General features: G+C 38.2%; 3 protein-coding genes across 3 annotated transcripts; 2 read left to right on the top strand and 1 right to left on the bottom strand.

Annotated features, from left to right (window-relative positions):
* The first annotated feature begins 7,867 nt into the window (after positions 1-7,867).
* On the top strand, positions 7,868-8,969 carry LOC106389264 (zinc finger protein AZF2). Its single transcript, XM_013829473.3, has one exon. The coding sequence runs from the start codon at positions 7,985-7,987 to the stop codon at positions 8,789-8,791; it is 807 nt and encodes a 268-aa protein (XP_013684927.1). The 5' UTR covers positions 7,868-7,984; the 3' UTR covers positions 8,792-8,969.
* Positions 8,970-14,450: 5,481 nt separating this feature from the next.
* Positions 14,451-15,224, bottom strand: LOC125583003 (secreted RxLR effector protein 161-like). Its single transcript, XM_048749528.1, has one exon. The coding sequence runs from the start codon at positions 15,222-15,224 to the stop codon at positions 14,451-14,453; it is 774 nt and encodes a 257-aa protein (XP_048605485.1).
* Positions 15,225-19,691: 4,467 nt separating this feature from the next.
* On the top strand, positions 19,692-21,006 carry LOC106412461 (F-box/kelch-repeat protein At3g16740-like). Its single transcript, XM_013853377.3, has one exon. The coding sequence runs from the start codon at positions 19,795-19,797 to the stop codon at positions 21,004-21,006; it is 1,212 nt and encodes a 403-aa protein (XP_013708831.1). The 5' UTR covers positions 19,692-19,794.
* The last annotated feature ends 1,213 nt before the right edge of the window (positions 21,007-22,219 follow it).

Below are 22,219 nucleotides of genomic sequence, written 5' to 3'. Positions count from 1 at the left end.
GTGCTGAAACATACGATGTTTCGTGTAAAGAAAACTTTCAAATGCGGGCAGTACTAATGTGGACAATAAGTGATTTTCAGCATATGGTATGTTGTCTGGATGGACAACGCATGGAAGGCTATCATGTCCATATTGTCAAGATAACACTGATGCTTTCCAACTAAAACACGGAAGGAAAACGTGTTGGTTTGACTATCACAGGAGATTCCTACCACCTGATCATCCATATCGTAGGAGTAGGAATTTGTTTACGAAGAACAAGAGGGTGTTTGACAGTCCACCTCCGGAAATTTGTGGGAAAGATTTGAAGATACAACTATGAGATTTTGGTGCAGAAAGGATGCCAGACGTCGGTGGACATGAGCGTTTTCCGGTAGATGCTATTGGAGAACTACATAACTGGCACAAAAAAAAATATTTTCTGGGATCTGCCATACTGGGAGGATCATCTGCTAAGGCATAATTTAGATGTCATGCATATTGAGAAGAACTTTTTTGACAATCTCATGAACACGATCCTTAATGTTCAAGGTAAAACAAAAGATAATTTGAAGTCAAGACTGGATAATCTTAGTGATCGATCTATGCGTTTTTGGATATATATACATCGATCGATCCGTTTATAAAAAAACGTACGAGATTTTCCGAGGACATTCCGAGGAACGCTTGAGATTCTCGATCGATCGATGGGATAGTCTAATCGATCGATCACATTGTTACGCTTTGGTCCATCTTAGTGATCGATCGATGCGTTTTTGGATATATATACATCGATCGATCCGTTTATAAAAAAACTTACACGATTTTCCGAGGACATTCCGAGGAACGCTTGAGATTCTCGATCGATCGATGGGATAGTCTAATCGATCGATCACATTGTTACGCTTTGGTCCATCTTAGTGATCGATCGATGCGTTTTTGGATATATATACATCGATCGATCCATTTATAAAAAGAAATTGACGTATTGAAACCCCAAACACTAGTACCTCGGAATTTCCTCGGAATATTGCGATGGAATTCTGAGGAAGAAGATGGTTTCCTCGGAATTCCCTCGGAATAATCCGAGGAAATTCCGAGGAAATAGGATTTTTAAACCGAAAACAACGTTTTGCGGTTTGAATAACACCTATATAACCCTCATTAAGTGTCTTACGTTCATTATGAAGTCAAAAATTAGTTCCTTACCGTATAATTAACACTTTTCCGATTGTATGAACGAAATCCCACAACATAAGAGAAACACTTATACCTTTTAATGAACGGTAAAGGGAATACTTTCAATTAGTTTTGAAATTTGTTATTTCATGGTTTATGCTCATCTATACAAAGAATCCTCAATGGTATGCATTACAATTGTATAAGAAATGTAATACGGCAAAAAAAATTGATGTTTTGAAACCCCAAATACTAGTTCCTCGGTATTTCCTCGGAATATTCCGAGGAAATTCCGACGGATATTTTACTATCCGTCGGAATTTTCTAGGAATATTTTCATTTTACCGGGCAAATATTTCGCGAAAATTGAAATTAGAATTCCGACGGATAATGTCCGTCGGACCCTAGGTTTTATAACCACGAGCCCCTTCTTCTTCCCCATTTCTCTCTTTTTCCTCTGCGCAACTCATCTCTTCTCTCCGGCGATTTCCCCCTGAAATCCGACGATATCTCAGGCGATCTCCCCCTTCTCTTACACAAATCATGTAAGGACTCTATCCCACTCTCTTAGGTTCTATTTGTTAGGTTTTTGTGTAGTTTTGATAGATTTTTGTTAGGGTGATTGGTTAGGATTGTGATTTGGTTGTATAATAGGTTTAGAATTGTGATTTGGTTGAATAATTTGTTTTGTTGAATTGATTTAGAATTTTTTAATAATTTTTTTATTTTGTTTGTATTTATAAAATCGATTTTTGTATATAAAATCGATTTTTGTATTTTACAAAATGATTTTTCTATATAAATTCGATTTTTTGGATTTTACAAAAAAGATTTTGTATATAAATTTGATTTTTTGGATTTTACACAACATTTTTAATATCTATAAAACTTTTTTTGTGATTAAAAGCTATTATTTGGGATTTAAAAATATTTTTAATATATATATATATTATTAACACTATTTTTTGTAATTATTAAACTATTTTTTATTTATTAAAACTATTTTTTGTTTATTAGAACTATTTTTATATATTTATTAAATATTTTAATATATATAAATCTTTTTTTGTGATTAAATTATTTGGGATTTTTTTTAAAAAAAAATAATTTATATATTTCTGTATTTATTAAATATATTTTTTTAATTTACAGGTCTCATGATGATCAGACCCGGCTTCGACAGCGTCGTGGTCGTGGTGGTACGGGGAGCCAGTCTCGGGATTCCAGCCATTTTCAGGATTCCCCTTCGCCCCACAGCTCTAACCATACATCTCCCTCTGCTGCACCCGCTCCTGCTCCTCTCGCTCCCGCTGCTGCATCCGCTCCTGTTCCTCCGGGTCCTCCGGGAGTGATGAGTGTTGCGGAGTTGGTTCAACAGCCCGGTCGTGACCATCTTCCGTATCTCACTCCGTATCCACATGGACGGGGTCAAACATGGTAATTAAACATTTTTTTTTCTTTAAATTTGGATTCATTATTAACCGTTTGTTCTTTTTATTAGGTTCAACCGATCCGGGAACGGGATCAGCGCATGGATCAACCGTATGATGTACTCGGCCCTCGACTGGGGACATCTGACTTTCACTCACTTCCCTACCGACAAGCAGGTTCTGTGGTTTCGTCAGTTTGCGGTAAGTATTCTAATTTTTTACTTATATTTTTAATTTTTAATATAAATTTTCTACTAATTGTGTTTTTTTCAGCAAGAGTTCAACTGGAATTCCGATGAGACGCTCTTTATCTATCACCACTTCGTCCATAAAGTTATGGACAACTATGGGAAGCAGATCCACGAGTGGAAGAAGAAGTGGGAAATCAATAAGGTTCGATTTAATTTATTAAAAAAATTTTTAATTTATTAAACTATTTTTTAATTTATTAAACTATTTTCTTTTTTTTTTATTAAAAGGTCTCAAAGTCGATGAACGACACGGTCTGGAAGGAGTTGTGTGCGCATTGGGATAAGGAAGAGACGAAAGAAACTTCTTCCACCAACTCCACCAACCGCAGGAGCGACCGTAAAGGGAAGGGCATCTACAAGCATAACTTGGGTGCTCAATCTATTGCCACTCTGGGAGATCGCATGTTAAGTTCAACCGCTTTTTCTTCAATTATTTGAGTTTCAGAATTTTAATTTATTGTGCATTTCTTCTAATTTCTAATGTTTCTTTAATTTATGTTTTTTTTCAAGGCGGAAGAAAATGATGGCGAGCCGGTTGATGATCTCGCCCTAATGAGGAGGGCGTATACCAACAAGAAGACCGGCCAGATTGATGACGGTCTTGTGAGGGACGTGGTCGACCTGGTCCAAACTCAGGTGGTAGACGAAGTGTCTCAGCTTCAAACCGAGGATGACGCTTCGACGGCTTCGACCATCTTGTCCCGGTTTCGAATCAACGAAATCGTTGAATCCGTAAGTTCTTTTTTTTTAAAGTTCAGTTCATTTATTTCTTGGTTTAAATTTGTAAATTTGGCTATTTTCTATTCAGTCGGTTCCAAAGAAGAAGGGACGTTTGGTCGGTTTGGGTCGTCGCACTCGGTCGGTTCTTCATTCTTCTGCACCACCACCCTTTGTTGATCCAGAAGTACTTACGGCTCAGTTGAAGGACAAGGATGATCGCATATCTTTGTTGGAGACCCAGATGGCGGCTTAACAGGCGGGCTATGAGGCACAGAGGAGGCTGAACCAGCAAATGATGGAGATGATGCAGAGGATGTACCCGAACGAGGTGTTCCCGGACGTGCCAGACCCGTAGTTTTTTTTTTCCAAAAACTCGGAATGTTTTATTTTTATTTGTGAAACTTTGAATATTAATTAATATGATTTCAATTTTAATTTTAATTTTATATTTTCGAATTTAAATTTCAAAAAAATTATTTTTTAAAAAAAATTAATATTTTTTACATTCCGAGGAAATTAATTATATTTTTTACTCGATCGATCGATGCGTTTTTGGACATAAATCCATCGATCGATCTGTTTATAAAAAAACGTTCCGAATATACTGAGGGACATCTTCCTCGGAATATACCGAGGGACACCTTTCCTCGGAATATACCGAGGGACATGTTCCTCGGAATATTCCGAGGAACATGTCCCTCGGTATATTCCGATCGATCGATGGATATACGTCCAAAAACGCATCGATCAATGAACTTCCGAGGAAATATCCCGACGAAGTTCTCCCTCGGTATATTCCGAGAAGATTTCTGACAAACTAGTGATCCTCGGAATTTACTCGGAAATTTGTTTCCTCGGAATTCCGTTGGAAAATTCCGAGGGATTTCCAAGGAAAGAAGAAATTCCGAAGAATTATTTCCGAGGACTTGTTTCGTCGGTATATCGTCGGAATATCGATATTCCGACAAAATTCCGATGATTTTTTCCCTCAGTATCCTTGTTGTTTTCTTGTAGTGTATTTCTTAGGTAATAATATGTCTCATCGGTATTTACTTCTACTTCATACAACAACAAAAAGGATTAATTATACTTAGGGACACTATTTGCAAAGACAAAACCCAATCTGTGTTGAGGATGCTTCTGTTTCTTCCTTACTGCGTTACATGATTTAGATATGCTTTGGATGGGTTGCACTTCAATTTTATTAACGAATACTTCAAATGAATCAAGGAGCATATAACAATACACTTTTGTGTAACACTAAGGAACATTTTCAGATAATGAAACCAAAAAGCTTTCAAGTCATTTACTAAACCTGATACAGCTTCTTGTTGTTGTTCCCATCCCAAATGTTCACAAAACTATCACAACCTCTGGTTGCAAATGTGCCATAATTGCAATTATCAAATTCGGATGATTATTCAGGGCAGTGTGTCTACGCGTTATAATTGTTCCCATTATCTCCTCTCTCTATCTCTACAAAGCATACATAAGTAAACCTTTGTTTAGTTTAGTAGCTATGATATTTGAATCAAATATATTAGAAACAAAAACAAAATAGCTAGAGATTTTTTTTACAAACATTGCATATTAGTATCCAACTAGCTTTCAACTGACACTAAATTAATTTTGCCTCCTCCCTTATTTAGGGGGACTAAAAAAAGTAGTAAATGTAGAAACCTAGGAAACAGTTGGACTCCTGCTGCTAAGATAAGAACTCACATTGGATGGAAGACAATGGCATTTACAGGGTAAATTAACAATTTATCTTCCAGCCTCTGATTTCAGATGACATTTGAAACCATATCTGAGAACAAGTACAAATATGAGGAAAAAATACTTCTTAGCCTAAGCAGCCTGTGATTGCAACCTTTCTTTCAACAAAGCTAACAACATACGCTGTAAACTTTCAAATATTAGAAATTGCAAACTGATGTAAGAGGTATGGTTGGGAACATGTTATAGTTCAAACTGGTTTAAACTAGCACCAACGCAAAATTAAACACTATACATCCTCAAAATGTCATTTTTTCCAACACTGGAAACAGTCTTGAAGTATAACATTGAGCTTTTTGAATGCAGGCTTTGTTCACAGTGTTTTTAAATCATATTCACACTTTACTTCAGTAAACAAAAGAAGGTCGGGAGTAGCGACAAAGAGACAGTACTGTCTGACTTTTATGTCGCGGCGAACACTGAAACCAACGGAAACAGTAGTCCAGCAGTACTGCACAGCCACGTAAGGTCCCATTACACTTCACGTTATTTCAAGCAAAGGAGAAGAAGATTAGAATAAGAGAAAGCGTCTTAAAATGTCTATGATTGTTTGTCTTCACATGAATTTGACACGTGTAAACACCGCCACGTGACGTTTCCGCCAACGCGTTTGGATAAATCACGTCCACTATTTTTGCTTGTTGGGTATAACAAGAAAAGTGACATCGGCCTACAAGTGTAACGGAACTACCACGTGTCCTATAGACACGCCGCCTTTTAGTTGCTAACACGGTACGGCACGCCACAGACGATCTTTGTCCTCACCTACGCTCAACTCCACTGAAGTTAGCTCAGCATTCCTACGTATTCTCGAGGCATCCAGGTGTTTATTTCATTTGACGAATATTAACGAGTTATTCTAAATATTTTTCTAAGTATTTTCTGAGAAATTCATTAAATGATTACTTAGTGATTGTTGTCATGCGGTAAGGATTAACTAATCATTGAGATCATGCTAGTCAGATAATGATAATTAATCGAAAATATTCGATAAATAATGGAAAGATTAGTACCGATAAAACCGTAATTAGGCGTGTACGCGTTCGGTTTAAGACGTGCCCCACACGTCTCGTGGCTCGTAGCCAACACATAAGCCAGCTCCGCGGGAAAGGTAAGGTCCTTTTTTATTTTATTTAATTTTTTATATTAGCTAAAATCTCATCTATTTTTGAGTTTACCAGTTTATTTTCTGGTTTTTGACTTTGAACTGGTCTCTCACTCGTGATGGCTAATACCTGATTAGGTCAGCCGTGACCAAGAACCCGGTGTGTACAGTAAATTCATCGATACTTCGCTTAGTTTCTTTGGTCAAATTTAGTTTTTTGGTCAGCTTTTGGTCAAATTTAGTTAACCATCTATGATTTTTTATTTATAAAATATATCTGTATATAAAATTATTATCAGTAAGGCTATTTTTATAAAATAAACAGAAGACATAATTACGAAAGTTTTAAAGAAAATAAAAGGTGCTAACCTCAGATTTGATAGGTTAATATAATTTGTATCCCATAGCATTTGTGCATCATCTTTTATTTTTAACCTGACACATATTCAAAAGCTAAAATGTTGTACAATAATTATAAAATCATTGTTGAGATTATAATTTATTTCTACTTTATAAAAATTTCCTTCTATAGTTAGTTATTTACTATAGTTTTCAGTAGGGCTGGACATTTTAACCTGGACCCGAAGATCCGAACCGGAACCGACCCAAAAATATCCGATCCGAAACCGGACCGAAAATTTACAAGTACTTCTTGGGTCTAAATTTTTTTTACCTGAAAGAACCGGAACCGAAAAGGAACCGACCCGAATAGACCCGGACCCGAAAAGAACCGACCTGAATAGACCCAACCAGATAAGAACTGATTTGTACCCGACTTAAAACACATGTATATCTAAAACTATGATGTTTTTGTGTTCTATTTTATATATATTATTTTATGATTTAGTTGAAATATCTTTTGTTAACAATATTTGTTATTATTTTTTAACATTTTTAAAGTAATATAAAGCTTTAAAATGTAAAATTTAGAGTTTTAAAATGTTTTATTTTAATTATTAATAGTTTCATTTAAGTTGTTTTGTAAAATTTTAGATATATATGACAAATATTCAACTAAAGTTGATTGAATTAGGTATATCATGTTCTTTTCAAATCCTAAATACCCCAACCCCATCCGGACCCGATATGGACCCGAAAAATTACGGGTATTATGGGTATTTTAATTATAGACCCGAACCGATCCGGATCCGAGAAGAAACGACCCGAACCCGAACCGAAAATTTCTAAGTACCTATTAGATCTAAATATTTAAGATCCGAAAAGATTCGGATCCGAAAGGAACCGGTCCGAATCTGAACCGAAAGGAACCGGTCCGAATCTGAACCGAATACCCGAACTTCCAGCCCTAGTTTTCATGCCTCTTAAGCAACAGAGTGTGTATAGATGACGCAATAAAGAGATAAACATTATTGACCGACTTAAAATTCATCCGCCACGTAGATTTCCATATAAAAACAGAGTCCAGACCTTTCTTCAGCACTTCACTCCATCTTCTTCTCTCTTTCTCTCCAGCGATAATACTCTCAAAATTTCTGATATAAAATCGACAAGAAAACACACAACAAAGAAAGACTCGTCTGGTTATGGCTCTCGAAGCGATGAATTCTCCGACAACTATGTCCTCGTTCACAGTCCGAAAAGATAGGATCGGAGCAACGGATGATCTGATGAACGACGCCGTTTTCTTGGAGCCTTGGCTGAAACGCAAACGCTCCAAACGCCAGCGTTCTCCCAGCCCTTCCTCCTCGCCGCCTCGATCTCACGCTAAATCTCAAAGTCAGGATCCTTCGGAGGAAGAATATCTCGCTCTCTGTCTCCTCATGCTCGCTAAAGACCAGCCGCGGACGCGATTCCAACCCTCACTGTCGCCGCCGCCTCAAGCAAGGACGAAGCTTTCGTATAACTGTAGCGTTTGCGGAAAAGCGTTTCTTTCGTATCAGGCTTTAGGCGGTCACAAAGCCAGTCACCGAATCAAACCTCCAACCGCCGGTGATTCAACAGCTCCGAGCATCACCGGAGAAAAGCATCCGACTTCCACAGCCATCGCTCCTTCCGGGAAGATCCACGAGTGTTCTATCTGCCATAAAGTGTTTCCGACGGGTCAAGCTCTAGGCGGCCACAAACGCTGTCACTACGAAGGGAACCTCGGCGGCGGAGGCGCCGGAAGCAAGTCGGTGAGCCACAGTGGAAGCGTGTCAAGTACGGTTTCGGAAGGACGAAGCAACCGTGTTATTATAGATCTGAATCTCCCGGCGTTACCGGAGCTCAGCCTTCATCACGACTCAGTCGTCGACGAAGAGATTCTAAGTCCGTTGACCGGTAAAAAACCGCTTTTGTTGACCGGTCACGACCAAGTCATCAAGAAAGAAGATTTATCTCTAAGAATCTAATTATTAGTTTATTATTATTATGTAATTTAGTTTCGTTTTTATTCGTTACAATCTTTCTTCTTATTTCTGGGATTGGATATATACTCATCTGTGTTTAGACGGTTAGTGATTGATTCAATTTGATTGATGGATTTGATTGTCAGAATTTACTTTTTAATTATTTTTAATTGGTTGGTAATCTCTTGAATCCACGCTGTAAATTATAGGACGTGGCGTTTTGTGTGTGAACCCAGAGTATAAATAGTTGGCAAACGACACTCCTTCCATGTGGTTACGTTCGTTGCCTTGATTAGCAATTAGCACATGTATAATTTGGTCCATAAATAACAAATACTATTATTTTTATGGTTCTTCTTTTATTGGCCATTGAGAACATGATTATTAGAGATTCTTAGGGTGGAGTTTTACCAGAATATAAAAATCTGTCTCTTAACTTTTAACTAAAAAAATTAAGAAAGATTCTTAGGGTGGAATTCTTACCAGAATATAAGAATCCGTCTCTTAACTTTTAACTAAAAAATTAAGAATCGGTTTTTAAATAAGAGTTTTAAGAGCCGGTTATTAATTTTTTTAGTTAAAAGTTAAGAAACGGGTTCTTATATTCCGCTAAGAATCTCATTCTAAAAATTTTCTCGTAATCATACTCTTCGAGTATAGTGTTTACCGTAAGCTTATTCGTATTAAATCGTAACTAACTGCACATGTGTTTTAGCAATGGCATCATTATTCAATTTTGTTGATTATATCGAATCATAAATACAGATGTGACCACGCATCTGTGCATTGGTTCTTATTATGAGTAGGTATGTCCTTAACCTGCGTAACTTTTTTTTTTTTTTTTTTTTTTTTTTTTTTTTTTTTTTTGTAACTTAACCTGCGTAACTTCCTTGGACACAAAACATTAATTCGAGCATCTACCATTTTAATAGATTAGATATACATAAAACAAATTGTTTATTTTTTCGTTATGTAACGGTGTTTGCTATTAGGATATTAATTTTTTTTTCAAGTTTACCCTTAGATTAATTGAGTGTCTGATAGAAAATACAGATATTGGTTGTTTCGTTTTGCTTCCATAACCGAATCGTGTACGGTTTCACCTAATCAAACTAACGAGAACCAAACACGTTATTATTAAGTGTAAAGTAATTAACTAATACGCATCGCAAACTCAATAAAACCACATAAAGTCTTCGCTGATTCTATGTTTTCCAACGTTTTTTTATTAATTTCTACCAATAAAACATAGTTATTTAATTATAAAGTGATAATTTGGCGGTGCCGTGACATGTTATTCACCGAAAGAACACCACAAAACAATTTTTTAATTACATTTTCTTGATAAAAAAAAACAATTTCGTCATAGAAGAGAAGTGAAGAAGAGACTTCTCTCTAGGATCTCTCCATCTTCTCTCTTCAACTTCTTCATCGTTTCCGGCTGGTGGTTGTGTTTCTCCGGCGGTAGCGCGCCTTCGGCGTCACCGTCGGAATAGCTTGTCTTTTCTTATTTTTTACGTTTTCCGGCGACTGTGTAGTCTTTTTGGTTTATTTCTCTCCGGCAACGGTGGCAATCGTGTGCACCGGGTGGCTGGCTTATGACTATGGCGTCATCACTTTCTTCTTTGGTGAGGCGGCCAGCTCTGCTTCCGACTTTGATCTCTTATGGTAAAGTCGGCGTTATCCTATAAAATTCTCCCGATCTGCGGAAAAAGTATGTTTGGTGTGTGATTGGTGAGTCGTTGAGGCGGATGAGATCTCGAATAGGTCGAGGAAGCTCTCCGCTAGGTGATGATTCCGACCTGGGTAAAGCTTTGTGTGTGTGTGGTGTGGGGATGGACGAGGTCTCGACTCTGGTCAATTGAGGCTCTCCATCGGTGTATGCCCTGAAACTGGTGGGCTTGTGATCGTGCTACTATCTCCGGTAGGTTTCCGGCGACGAATCTCAGTTGGTGAAGACGGTGGAGGCTGCTTCCAACACGTGTCCCTCCTCTTCGAGCGGTTACTACGTGACCACCGAATCTTCTTCTGGCGTGTTTTAATATTTGGGCCGTTTGTTGGGCCTTAGATCTTTAAGTATATGATGTTGGGTTTATGTGCCTTTTTGTCTGGATTTTTATGTTTTTTTTGTAATAAACTCTGTTTAATATAATATCAGTTGACAAAAAAAAAGAGAAGTGAAGAAACTATGTAAATGACAAGTACAAAAATGTATAAAAAGTTTGTTATCTAAGAGATAAGAACATTGAAAATACTAAAATAACCATCAATTGTATTCATTCCATTCGTGTTCGCTTTGCATATAAACTGTGATGTTCTTGACGTGTTGCCAAATATAATCTTATCCAAACACATCTTTAAAAAGCTTTTGTTTTATTTGTTCTTGTTATCTATCTAGAAATGTTATTTAAATAAGGATCGCTTGGTAACCAAGTCTTGCTGTCTCTGTTGGTTGCACTTAACAAATGAGAATGATAACGTCCTTTGTCGCGTTCGTTAAGCACAACAAAACACTGAAATACGTAGTCCAAAATGCATTGATGCGGCACTCTGGAAAAACGACAAGATATATTAAAAAGAACGACAAGAAGTCTACGCACAAAAAAGAAGAAACGGCACATGTGAGATGAGAAAACGGCAACTTCTAAATAAGCAAATTGGAAAGATCTGAAATGTGTCAATCCATAAGGAAAAAGCAACGTCACTACAAGAAAACAGGGGGATTCTGATGGCCGAAATCGTCGGAAATTCGTCGGAATAGACCGATTCCGACGAATTTCCGACGAACCTGTCCGTCGGTATCGTTTTGTCGGAAAAAAAAAATCCGTCGGAATTTCGTCAGAACTTCCGACGACTTTCTGACGAATACCGAGAAACGTCATTCTGACGAACTTCCGACGATATTACGATGCGGACACACGAGACCAGAGTTCATCGGAAAAACTATGTACCGACGTAGTGGATTCCTCGGTGTATTCTGACGGACAATGGTCGTCGGAATATACCGACGGATATTTGTCCGTCGGAATATTCTGACGAATATTGGTTCGTCGGTAAATTCCGACGGATATTTGTCTGTCGGTATATTCCGACGAATATTGGTTCGTCTGTAAATTCCGACGACCATTGTCCGTCGGAATATACCGAATTATATAAATTTTAAAAACGAATTGATTTTGCAATTTTATATATATTTTTATATTAATAAATTAAAAAAAATCAGAAATTTAAAACTAATAATATTATATAATTTAAATTTATACAAACCGAAATAGAAAAAAAACATTCAGAAAGTTTAAAATTCATACAAACCGAAATAGAAAAAAAAAACATTCTGAAAGTTTTAAAAAGCCGAAAAAACTAAGATGAACTCGAAGACATCAAGCGGCTATACAACGGTCATATATATTTGTCGGCAACGGTCACATGGTTCGTCGGAAATTCGTCGGAAAATACCGACGGAATTCTGACGACTTTACTGTTAATCGGAATGTCGTCGGAAATTCGTCGGAATATACCGACGAACTTCCGACGACTACAACGGTTACATTTTTTATCGGAATGTCGTCGAAAAGTCGTCGGAAAATTACGACGACCCTTGTTTCGTCAGAATTCCGTCGGAAATGGCCGACGGAATTCCGACGACTTCATTTTTTTAGATTTGGTCGGAAATTTGTCAGTAATCCGTCACAAATGTCCGACGACATTGGTGTCCGTCGGAACCTCCGTCGGAATTCGGCGTGTTTTCTTGTAGTAGTGCGTGGCAAAACGGTGAATCAGTGATCAGATGGATATTAATTTGAACCTTAAATTTTCGTATTTACATCTTTTTTCATTAGAGATTTTTTGAACATCAACATAGGCAAAAGATTCATTGTATACAACTAATGCTAACTTCACAGGTAACAAGAGCCGCATTCTATTATTCTCATGGTTGAGAGTAGCCATAAACTCAGAGGAGATCAATCTCTACAGTTGTGAAGTCCCTTTGGTCTATATCCGGCTTAGTTGTATTATGTGCGTCTTTTGTTATTTACACTTTTTACCTTCGATCTCAGCGATAATATGGAAGACTGTATAGCGTGCATGACATCAACAGCTGAGCTAATAACATGTGTGAGATCTAGAATATCAACATAAAACACACCGTAGAGAATCGATCTTGGCTGTTCTTGTAATAAGTAAATCGACACACCAATATGTTTGGTGAGCTCTCTCCAAACCGGAGACAAACTCTATATCACTATGAATCGAAAACGTTACAAGCTTCGCACTAGTTGCGTGTTCTATGATTTAGAGAGTTTATATGTTTCTGTATCTAAAACAATGATAGGAGAAGTCTATTTATACTACAAAATCTAAGCTAGTTCTACTTGGAACATGATTTAGTAATCCACCGCCATACGCATCTGTTTCCCTTTAGAACTAGGAGTTTCTTGTTTCACAAGAATTAATCTTATTCTTGTCTTCTTTTCAGGTTCTGTCCGAAGCCCAATAAGCCCAAGAATTGCCCAATGAGACACCAAGGCCTCACATTCTCCACCTTGGCTCTTTTGGTCATTCATCGGCTTCTCCGCTTCTCCATCTCTCTCTCTCTGCGCAAAGATCAGAAACTTTGACGAAAGCTCACCACTCCGTCTTCTCCTCCGTCGGTTCTTCGATGACTCTTCATCGGAGTTGCATGCCCTTTCTCCGACCTTTTGCCTCTCTTCTCGCTTCCGAACACTACCCCTCTTCGATTCTCCGTGACTAAGACAAGATCCCGACGCCGTCGTCGCTTGTCTTCACCGGCGTTGGCTCTCACCGCCTCCACCATGATAATCTCAGGTTTCATTTGTTTTATTTGTCTGTTTCCTTAGACAATTTTGAACAAACCCTAACCTTTGATTTCTCAATTTTCCAGCTTGTCCCTTGATGAAATCAATAAAATCCCTTGAGTCTTCGTGTTCTTCCGGTGAATCCTACACCACACGACCTTCATACGGACCAAATCAGACACGTCAAATTTCAAAAAGTAAATCCTTTTGTTTTGACTTTTTCTTATTCCTGTAGACATCCGTGTCTTCATGCTCTCTTAAAGAAAACCTGTAATGAAAGATTCCTTTGCTGAAAATTAAACATATTCCTTGTTTAATTTCCACAGCTTATGGTGTTGACGTCTCTTCACCACTTCACTTCCATTAGGTAATCAAACAGAGTTGTTTCTTCAATCCCTTTAAGAGCTTTGAATCTGTGAACTAATAACCTTATATTCACAGCTTTGTTGTAGACGTTTCCTTGCTACAGCCACACGTATCCTTCAGGTATGACATATGATCCTGCTTCTTTATAATGGTGTCTCAACTTCTGTTGAAGCTTATTATCCTGCAAAATCATTCGGTTGACTAGTATTTGAACTAACTTTGCCGATTCCTTGTGTAGACAACTCCTGTCTACAGTCACCATTCTTCAAAGGTAATAATTTTTTTTTCTTGAACTCATCCCAAGCCTTTTATAACTCCCTGTCGAAACCATCAGTTTTCTTTTCCTGAAACTGATACATTTTGTGGCCTTTCCGCGAGGTGATCACTTCGACAGCTGTGTCACCTGCAGCCACCGAGACCTACTAAGGCAGAACCTTGAGGATCTCCAAGCATGTCTCGAACTTCTATCCAGGTACACACTAAGTTAGAAAATCTGCAGGGTTGATAGATGTGTGAATCTTGTGAACCGTAACGTCGCCAGCCTCAATTACGTCTCTCATAAAGTGTAGTCTAGCACTTTGAGAATCTGAAAACACTCTCACGTCATCTTGCTTGAATCCTAATTCACTAACAAATCCCTTAAGCCATAATGCTTCTTTAAAAGCCTCGGCTAATGCCATGTATTCTGATTCTGTCGTTGATAGTGCAACAATATGTTGGAGACCTGATCTCCAGCTTATAGTGTTGCCTCCGTCTTGAAACACATATTCTGTAACGGATCTTCTTCTGTCCAAGTCTGTTGCATAGTCTGCATCGCAGAATCCTTGTACCATAAAATCTTCTCCTTTAGTAAACAATAGATCTGAATCTAGAGCTCCTTTAAGATATCTCATCACCCACTTAACCGCTTCCCAATGTTTTTTTCCTGGCTTGCTCATATAACGGCTGATTAAGCCCACTGCGAAACATAAGCCTGGTCTAGATCCCACCATTGAATACAGTAAACTTCCAACGGCTGATGCGTATGGAATCACGTTCATGAAACTTGCTTCCACGTGCTCTTCTTCTTGTGTCAAACTTTTAAGTTTGAATTGTGGTCCGATAGGTGTAACCACAGCTTTGCTCTCTGCCATGTTAAAAGTTTCCAGCACCTTCTGTAGATACTTCCCTTGTGATAGTTTTAGAGTTCCTTTCTTCCGGTCTCTGATAATGTTCATCCCAAGTATTCTTGAAGCTGCTCCAAGGTCCTTCATCTCAAACTCTCTCTTCAAGCTATCTTTGATTCTTTTAATTTCTTTAGAATCCTTAGATGCTATGAGCATGTCATCAACATAGATCAAGAGATAAACCATATGAGATAAGTCTGAACCTTTCATGTAGACGCAAGGATCATATGCACTTCTTTCGAAACCTTGTTGTTTCATGAAGCTATCAAATCTTCTATTCCACTGTCTTGGTGACTGTTTTAATCCGTAAAGGGATTTCAACAGGAGACAAACTTGATCTTCTTTTCCCTCCTCAACGAAACCTTCTGGCTGTGCCATATAAATCTCCTCGTCTAACGTTCCATATAGGAAAGCCGTTTTCACGTCTAGTTGTTCCAAATCTAGATCATAATTTGCAACAAGTGACAACATAATTCTAATCAACACGTGTTTTACCACTGGTGCAAACACCTATGTGTAGTCGATCCCTTCAATTTGTGAAAACCCTTTAGCTACTAATCTAGCTTTGTATCTCGGCTTCTCAATTCCAGGAATGCCTTCTTTCAGCTTGAAAACCCACTTACTGCCAATAATCTTCTTTTTCACTGGTTTCTCAACCAGCTTCCAAGTCTGATTTTTCTCCAATGAATCCATCTCTTCTTGCATTCCCTCGTTCCATAACTTCCAGTTTTTACTCCTTCTTGCTTCCAAATAGGATTTAGGTTCATCCTTATTTATTTCTTCTGCTGTAACTAGAGCATAAGCCACGCAATCTGAATCATCAAGCCTAGAAGGTTTCTTTACTTCTCTCCTGATTCTATCTCTAGCAAGAATGTAGTTGTCTAGATCTTCCTGTTGAGCTTCCACAACTTCTTCTTCACTTTTTGAGCTTGAAGATTCAGGTTCTGAGTTCTCTGATGGTGGAGAAACTCCACCTTGAACTGTATCCTCTGTCTCAGTGTCTGTAGTTGTGTTTGAAGGTCCTTGAATCAGCACAGGATTGAACGTTACCTTTTTCGTTTTCCTTTTCTTCTCGCTGACTCCCTTAATGTCTTTAAACATCTCTTCCTCATTGAAAATCACGTTTCTGCTCACTGTACATCTTAGCTCTTCTGGTAACCACACTCGATAACCTTTAGTCCCCTCTGGATATCCCATGAAAACTCCTTTCATCGCTCTTGGACTGGTTTTGGCCTTAGTCACGTGAACATAAGCTGTACACCCGAACTTCCTTAGATGATTTAAGTCTGTTTTGGTTCCAGACCAAACCTCTGCCGGTAGTTTGAAGTTAATAGCTGTACTGGGAGATTGGTTGATTAAGTATACAGCTGTAGAAGCTGCTTCCGCCCAGAACTTTTGCTCTAAGCCTGCCTCTGTCAACATACATCTCACTTTCTCCATAATCGTACGGAGAAAACTTAGACGTGTGCTTGCCTTTTGGAAAACTTAGCTTGTGTGCTTTACCCAAAACGCAATTCTCGCAAAACTCCAACGTCTTCACATCCTTTGCGTTTAAATATCCCTCCTTGACTAGAATATTCATTCCCTTTAGACTCATATGTCCAAGCCTAGAGTGCCACCTCTTAGTCAAATCGATATCAGGCCTTGCGACTGTAGCTTCACCATCCAATACTGTCCCTTGTAAGTAATACAAGCCATCACAGTATTTTCCAGAAATAACCTTCTGATTTCCTTTGTAAAACTGCACCATGAAGTCTTTGCCTTCGTATCTGCATCCCATCTTCTCCAATAGACCGTAGGAGATGAGGTTTCTGCCCATTGTAGACATGTAACGAACATCAGTGAGAATCACGCTCGATCCATCATCATTCATGATCCTGATCTTCCCGATCCCTTTAATCTCGTTGATAGTGTTATTTCCCATCAAAACCTTTCGTCCTTCTATGTCTTCAAGATCAAATAAGACATCTTTATTTGGAGTGATATGGAATGTACAACCAGAATCAAGTACCCACTCGTCCTTAGTAGCTTGCTGGCTAGCTACTAACACCAATGGTTGTTCTTTCTTTTCAGCTATGTAGACCGAATTTGATGGCTTTCTCTCCGGACACTGCTTTTTAAAGTGTCCTTCCTTGCCACACGTCCAACATTCCTTAGAGAAGGTCTTGATTGTGATCTATTTTTGCTCTTTGATCTAGCTCTCCAAGTCTTGTCGTTTTTCTTTTCGCCCCTGCCTCTGTTGTTGCCAACGTACAGCCCCTCTGAGTTACTCTTGGATTTGTTAAGAAGTCCCTTCTCTCTTAATTCAACTTCCTTAGAATAAGCTGAGCTTGTAACATCACAAACTGTTAAAATTTCTTTGCCGCTGCCGTATTTTAATGCATCAACGAGAGACTTGTATTGCTTGGGCAAGCTGGTTAAGATCTGAATTGCTTGATCTTCTTCACTGATCTTAATGTCCAGACTTGCTAGATCAGCCACAAGTTTCAGAAACACATCCATATTTTCCTCAATGGACTTGTGCTCTTCCATTCTGAAACCTGCATATCTCTGCTTCATGTAGATTCGATTAGGTAATGTCTTGGTCTGATACTCAGCTTCTAGAGCCTTCCACATAGCCAGTGCTGTAGGCTCTTGCATAACCTTGCGCAGAATAAGGTCAGATAGACACAAACTGATCAGATTCTTTGTACGCATTTCCCGGTCTTGTTCCTTAGGATCAGGTTTTTCATCTTTCTGTTCTTCATCTTCAACATTCGTAGAAGGAGTTTTCTCCTTAAGAACAGACCCCAAACCAAAGATCTCTAGCTGACACAACATCTTATACTTCCATAGACCAAAATCTCCCTTGCCATCAAATTTTTCCACTTCAAATTTCTTTGAAATTGCTTCCATCTTTCTTATAACCCGTAAACTTGTTTTCCTTTGTTTACAGGTTGCTGTAACACGCTTCAAGCTTCAATCACCAACGAGCTGAGTCTTCTTCACCCTACCAGATAAGAATTTTACTTTTATTGAATCTTGCTTTCGAATCCCTGTAACTAGGATCTCTGTTAGCCTAAGCTCTGATACCACTTGTAGAGAATCAACCTTGGCTGTTCTTGTAATAAGTAAATCGACACACCAATATGTTTGCTGAGTTCTCTCCAAACCGGAGACAAACTCTATATCACTATGAATCGAAAACGTTACAAGCTTCGCACTAGTTGCGTGTTCTATGCTTTAGAGAGTTTATATGTTTCTGTATCTAAAACAATGATAGGAGAAGTCTATTTATACTACAAGATCTAAGCTAGTTCTACTTGGAACAGGATTTAGTAATCCACCGCCATACGCATCTGTTTCCCTTTAGAACTAGGAGTTTCTTGTTTCACAAGAATTAATCTTATTCGTCTTTTTTTCAGGTTCTGTCCGAAGCCCAATAAGCCCAAGAATTGCCCAATGAGACACCAAGGCCTCACACACAAAAAAATCATAAAAAGCACTCAGAAAACAGACTCTAATGATACAGAATAAGCCAAAAACAACAACATCAGGGCCATGCAAACAGGCACTCACCACAAGATTTTCAATAATTGGATAACAAAGCGTGCTGGCTTTCAAGGCTTCAGTTGCCCCTGACAAAGAATTCAAATGATCCATGTCCAGAAGAGACCATTCTTCTTGGTAACCTGTCCACAATTTCAAAACAGTTATTTCGTTATCATCAATATAGCAAAATTACAAATAATGATACGAAATCGCTAGAAGTTCATATTCTCACCTGCTCCTTTAAGATGAAAGCTAGTTTCAGTTTCTTCATCAGAAAGAGCAACTTGATCCGTCTCAGAGTGACAAAATGGCGAGATTGATGATACCCATGCATTCCACAGGTTTTTTGGTCAAGAAAGAAAGTGTGCCTTCTTCACCAATGACTCAAGTCAACTATCAATCTGGACTATATTACTTATTCATGCTTATTCTCGTTCATATTTGCATTGGTGATCACAACAGCATCCGAAAATTATCAGTATGCAGCGCAATCCAAAACGTAGAGAGGCACAAAAGTGAAATCAACCTGTTCTGGGTCCTCTTACCTGAGAATTATTAAGCTTGCCATGTTAGTAGATTAACAAAATCGTGTTTATAACATTGTAGTTAAAGGAACGCGTATTAGAGGCTTAATTAAGCATTTACAAAAACATTTTTTTTTTAATATTTAATCTTGCATCCTCCCATCCGGTTCAATCGCCGGTTAAATAATTTTTTTTGGAAAACACAAATTTTTTTAACAACTATTTTATTTATATAAAACATAGTATTACACATAAAATAATACAAATACAATTAAATGCATATCTAAAATAAAAGGTAACATTACGTGCAATACATAAAATAAAATTTGAAAAAGCTTTTTTTTTTCTGAGCTTTCTTACTGCAATCTTCATGTTTTGGAAAACACATATATGTATTATTCCTCTATTTGAATCAATATGTATATATATATATATTTCATTTTTCTGATAAATTTTTTTGTAAAATGTTAAGATTTTTTGTATTTTTTTGGGCAAAGGTTAACCTAGCCTCTTTTACCTATTAAAAAGAGAGTGAGGGAGGAAAAAAAGAAAAGCCGTCACACGCAAATTATTACAGCCTTCCTTCGTTGGAACTTGAAAAGATGACGATGATCTCTGATCTTCCACAGGATTTGGTAGAGAATGTACTATCGAGGGTTCCACTGATGACATCTATGAGAAAGGTGCGCTCTACATGCAAACGGTGGAACACTTTATCTAGGGATCCCGACTTTGCAAAACACTTTGTTAAAGGGTTGTCAAGGCTGATAATCATGAGGTCTCAGTTTAGGCTTTGGTTAATGAGCGTCGATTTCCATGGTAGCCTCAACCATAAGGACGACTTGGACGTTGCTCCATATGTTAAAGAAGGTAAGCTTACTAGCCTAAATAATTCAGATCCCGAGATATCAAAAGTTTTTCACTGCAACGGGTTACTCTTATGCTCGACCAAAGACAAGCGTAGGCTCGTGGTTTGGAACCCGTACTTGGGACAAACTAGGCGGATCAAACCCAGGATAGCTTTCCACAAACGCGACATATATGCTCTCGGTTACGACGTAAACAAGAACCAAAAAATATTGAGGTTTTTGGATGATTACGCGACATTCAGAAACCCTTATGTTGTATGTGAGATCTACGATTTAAAGTCTAACTCATGGAGGGATCTTGATGTCAATGCTGACTGGGAGATGGATTATTATCATCGTGGATTGTCTTTGAAGGGAAGTGCTTACTTTTTTGCTAAAGAAAAAATGGAATGGGACGGAGAAGGAGAAATAGACGTAACAGACCAAGAGACGTTTCTGCTTTGTTTTTATTTTACAAGAGAGAGATTTGGACCGCGTCTGCCTATGCCGTTTCACTCTCATGCTGAGGAAACTGTGGCCCTGTCTAGTGTTAGAGAAGAGCAGCTTGCAGTGTTATATCAGGGGGATTCATCGTGTCTAGTAGAGATATGGGTTACAAATAGAATCGAGCCTAATGCAGTGTCATGGAGAAAGGTGTTTTTATCAGTGGATATTGAACCATTCTTTGGTCTTCATCAGTTTGATTTTTCCGGTGGGAGTTTCATCATTGACGAGGAACAAAAACTCGCCCTGATTTTCGATAAAGACAAAGAATATATCCACAATACAGCTTACCTAATTGGGGAGAATGGATATTACAAAACATTGGATCTCGGAGAGGATAGATACCACCGAGAAAAAACTGGAGAATACACTAGTATGCAACTCGTGTGCTCTTATTTTCCGACATTGGTGAAGATCCAACAACGTGCAAGACGAGGCAAAAGGAAAGAACGAGATTATTAGTATCATTTTGTTTTATTGTGTCATCTCCTTTAAACAAGAAGATTAAGTTCTTTCTGTTTGGTTAACAAAACAGTTTTTTTTTCTTTCTGATCATTACAAGAAAACATCGGTATTCTGACAGACATTCCGACGGAAAATGAAATCCTCGGAATATCCCGAGGAATTTCCGAGGAAATTCCGAGGAAATTCCGAGGAAGCACAAAATTGAGTTTCGTCGGAATTTCCTCGGAATATACCGACGGAATTCCGAGGAAATTCCGAGGAAAAATGTGTTCCTCGGAAAAAACCGATGAATTCCGAGGAAATATTATAGCCGTTGGAGAGCCGTTGGGAGATTTTACAAAATTCCGAGGAAATTCCGACGAACTAGCCTTTTCCGTCGGAATTCCGTCGGAATTTCCTCGGTCTGTCGGCAGAATTTAAACTATAAATACAAGCACTCTTCTTCCTCTTCATTCACTCCATATCTCCATCCTCCCTCTTACTCTATTTACACACGAATTTGATTCATAAAAAATATGTCTTCTTCAAATTATTTTCGTTCTTGGATCGATCGACCTCATTTGGATCCGAACATGAGATTGCTTACGGAAGAATACCAACGAGGTATAACCAAATTCATGGGGTTAGTTCACCGACAACCGGAAGCAAAAACAGGTATGTTAAGATGTCCTTGCTCTAATTGTAAAAATAGAAAGGTTATTAAAGAGTGGGATGTTTGGACTCATCTATATTTGAGTGGGTTTACACGAAGTTACAAAATTTGGTATCATCATGGGGAAACTGATTATGAACATGGTAGTACTAGCGAACCTCAGTCAGTGGTTAGATTAGAAGAACCAATTAGAACGGATGTAGATTATGGTGTAGGTACTGAGCAGATGGTAAATGATCATTTTAGAGGGGAAGATTTACCCAATGCAGAAGCTAGGAGATTTTATGATATGTTGGATGCTGGAAAACAACCATTGTACGAAGGTTGCAGAGATGGTCATTCAGCTTTATCATCTGCTACAAGATTGATGGGCATTAAAACGGATTATAATTTGGCTGAAGACTGTGTGGATGCGATTGCTGATTTTGTAAAAGGTATTCTACCCGAGGATAATGTAGCTCCTGGTTCATACTACGAGGTTCAGAAACTCGTAGCTGGTCTTGGTTAATCGTATCAGGTAATAGATGTATGCAGCGACAACTGCATGATTTATTGGAG

Source organism: Brassica napus, chromosome C3, assembly GCF_020379485.1.
Source record: "Brassica napus cultivar Da-Ae chromosome C3, Da-Ae, whole genome shotgun sequence".
In the NCBI taxonomy this organism is placed as follows: domain Eukaryota; kingdom Viridiplantae; phylum Streptophyta; class Magnoliopsida; order Brassicales; family Brassicaceae; genus Brassica; species Brassica napus.
Note: the sequence above shows the minus strand (reverse complement) of the source record. Positions and strands in the feature narration are given on the sequence as shown.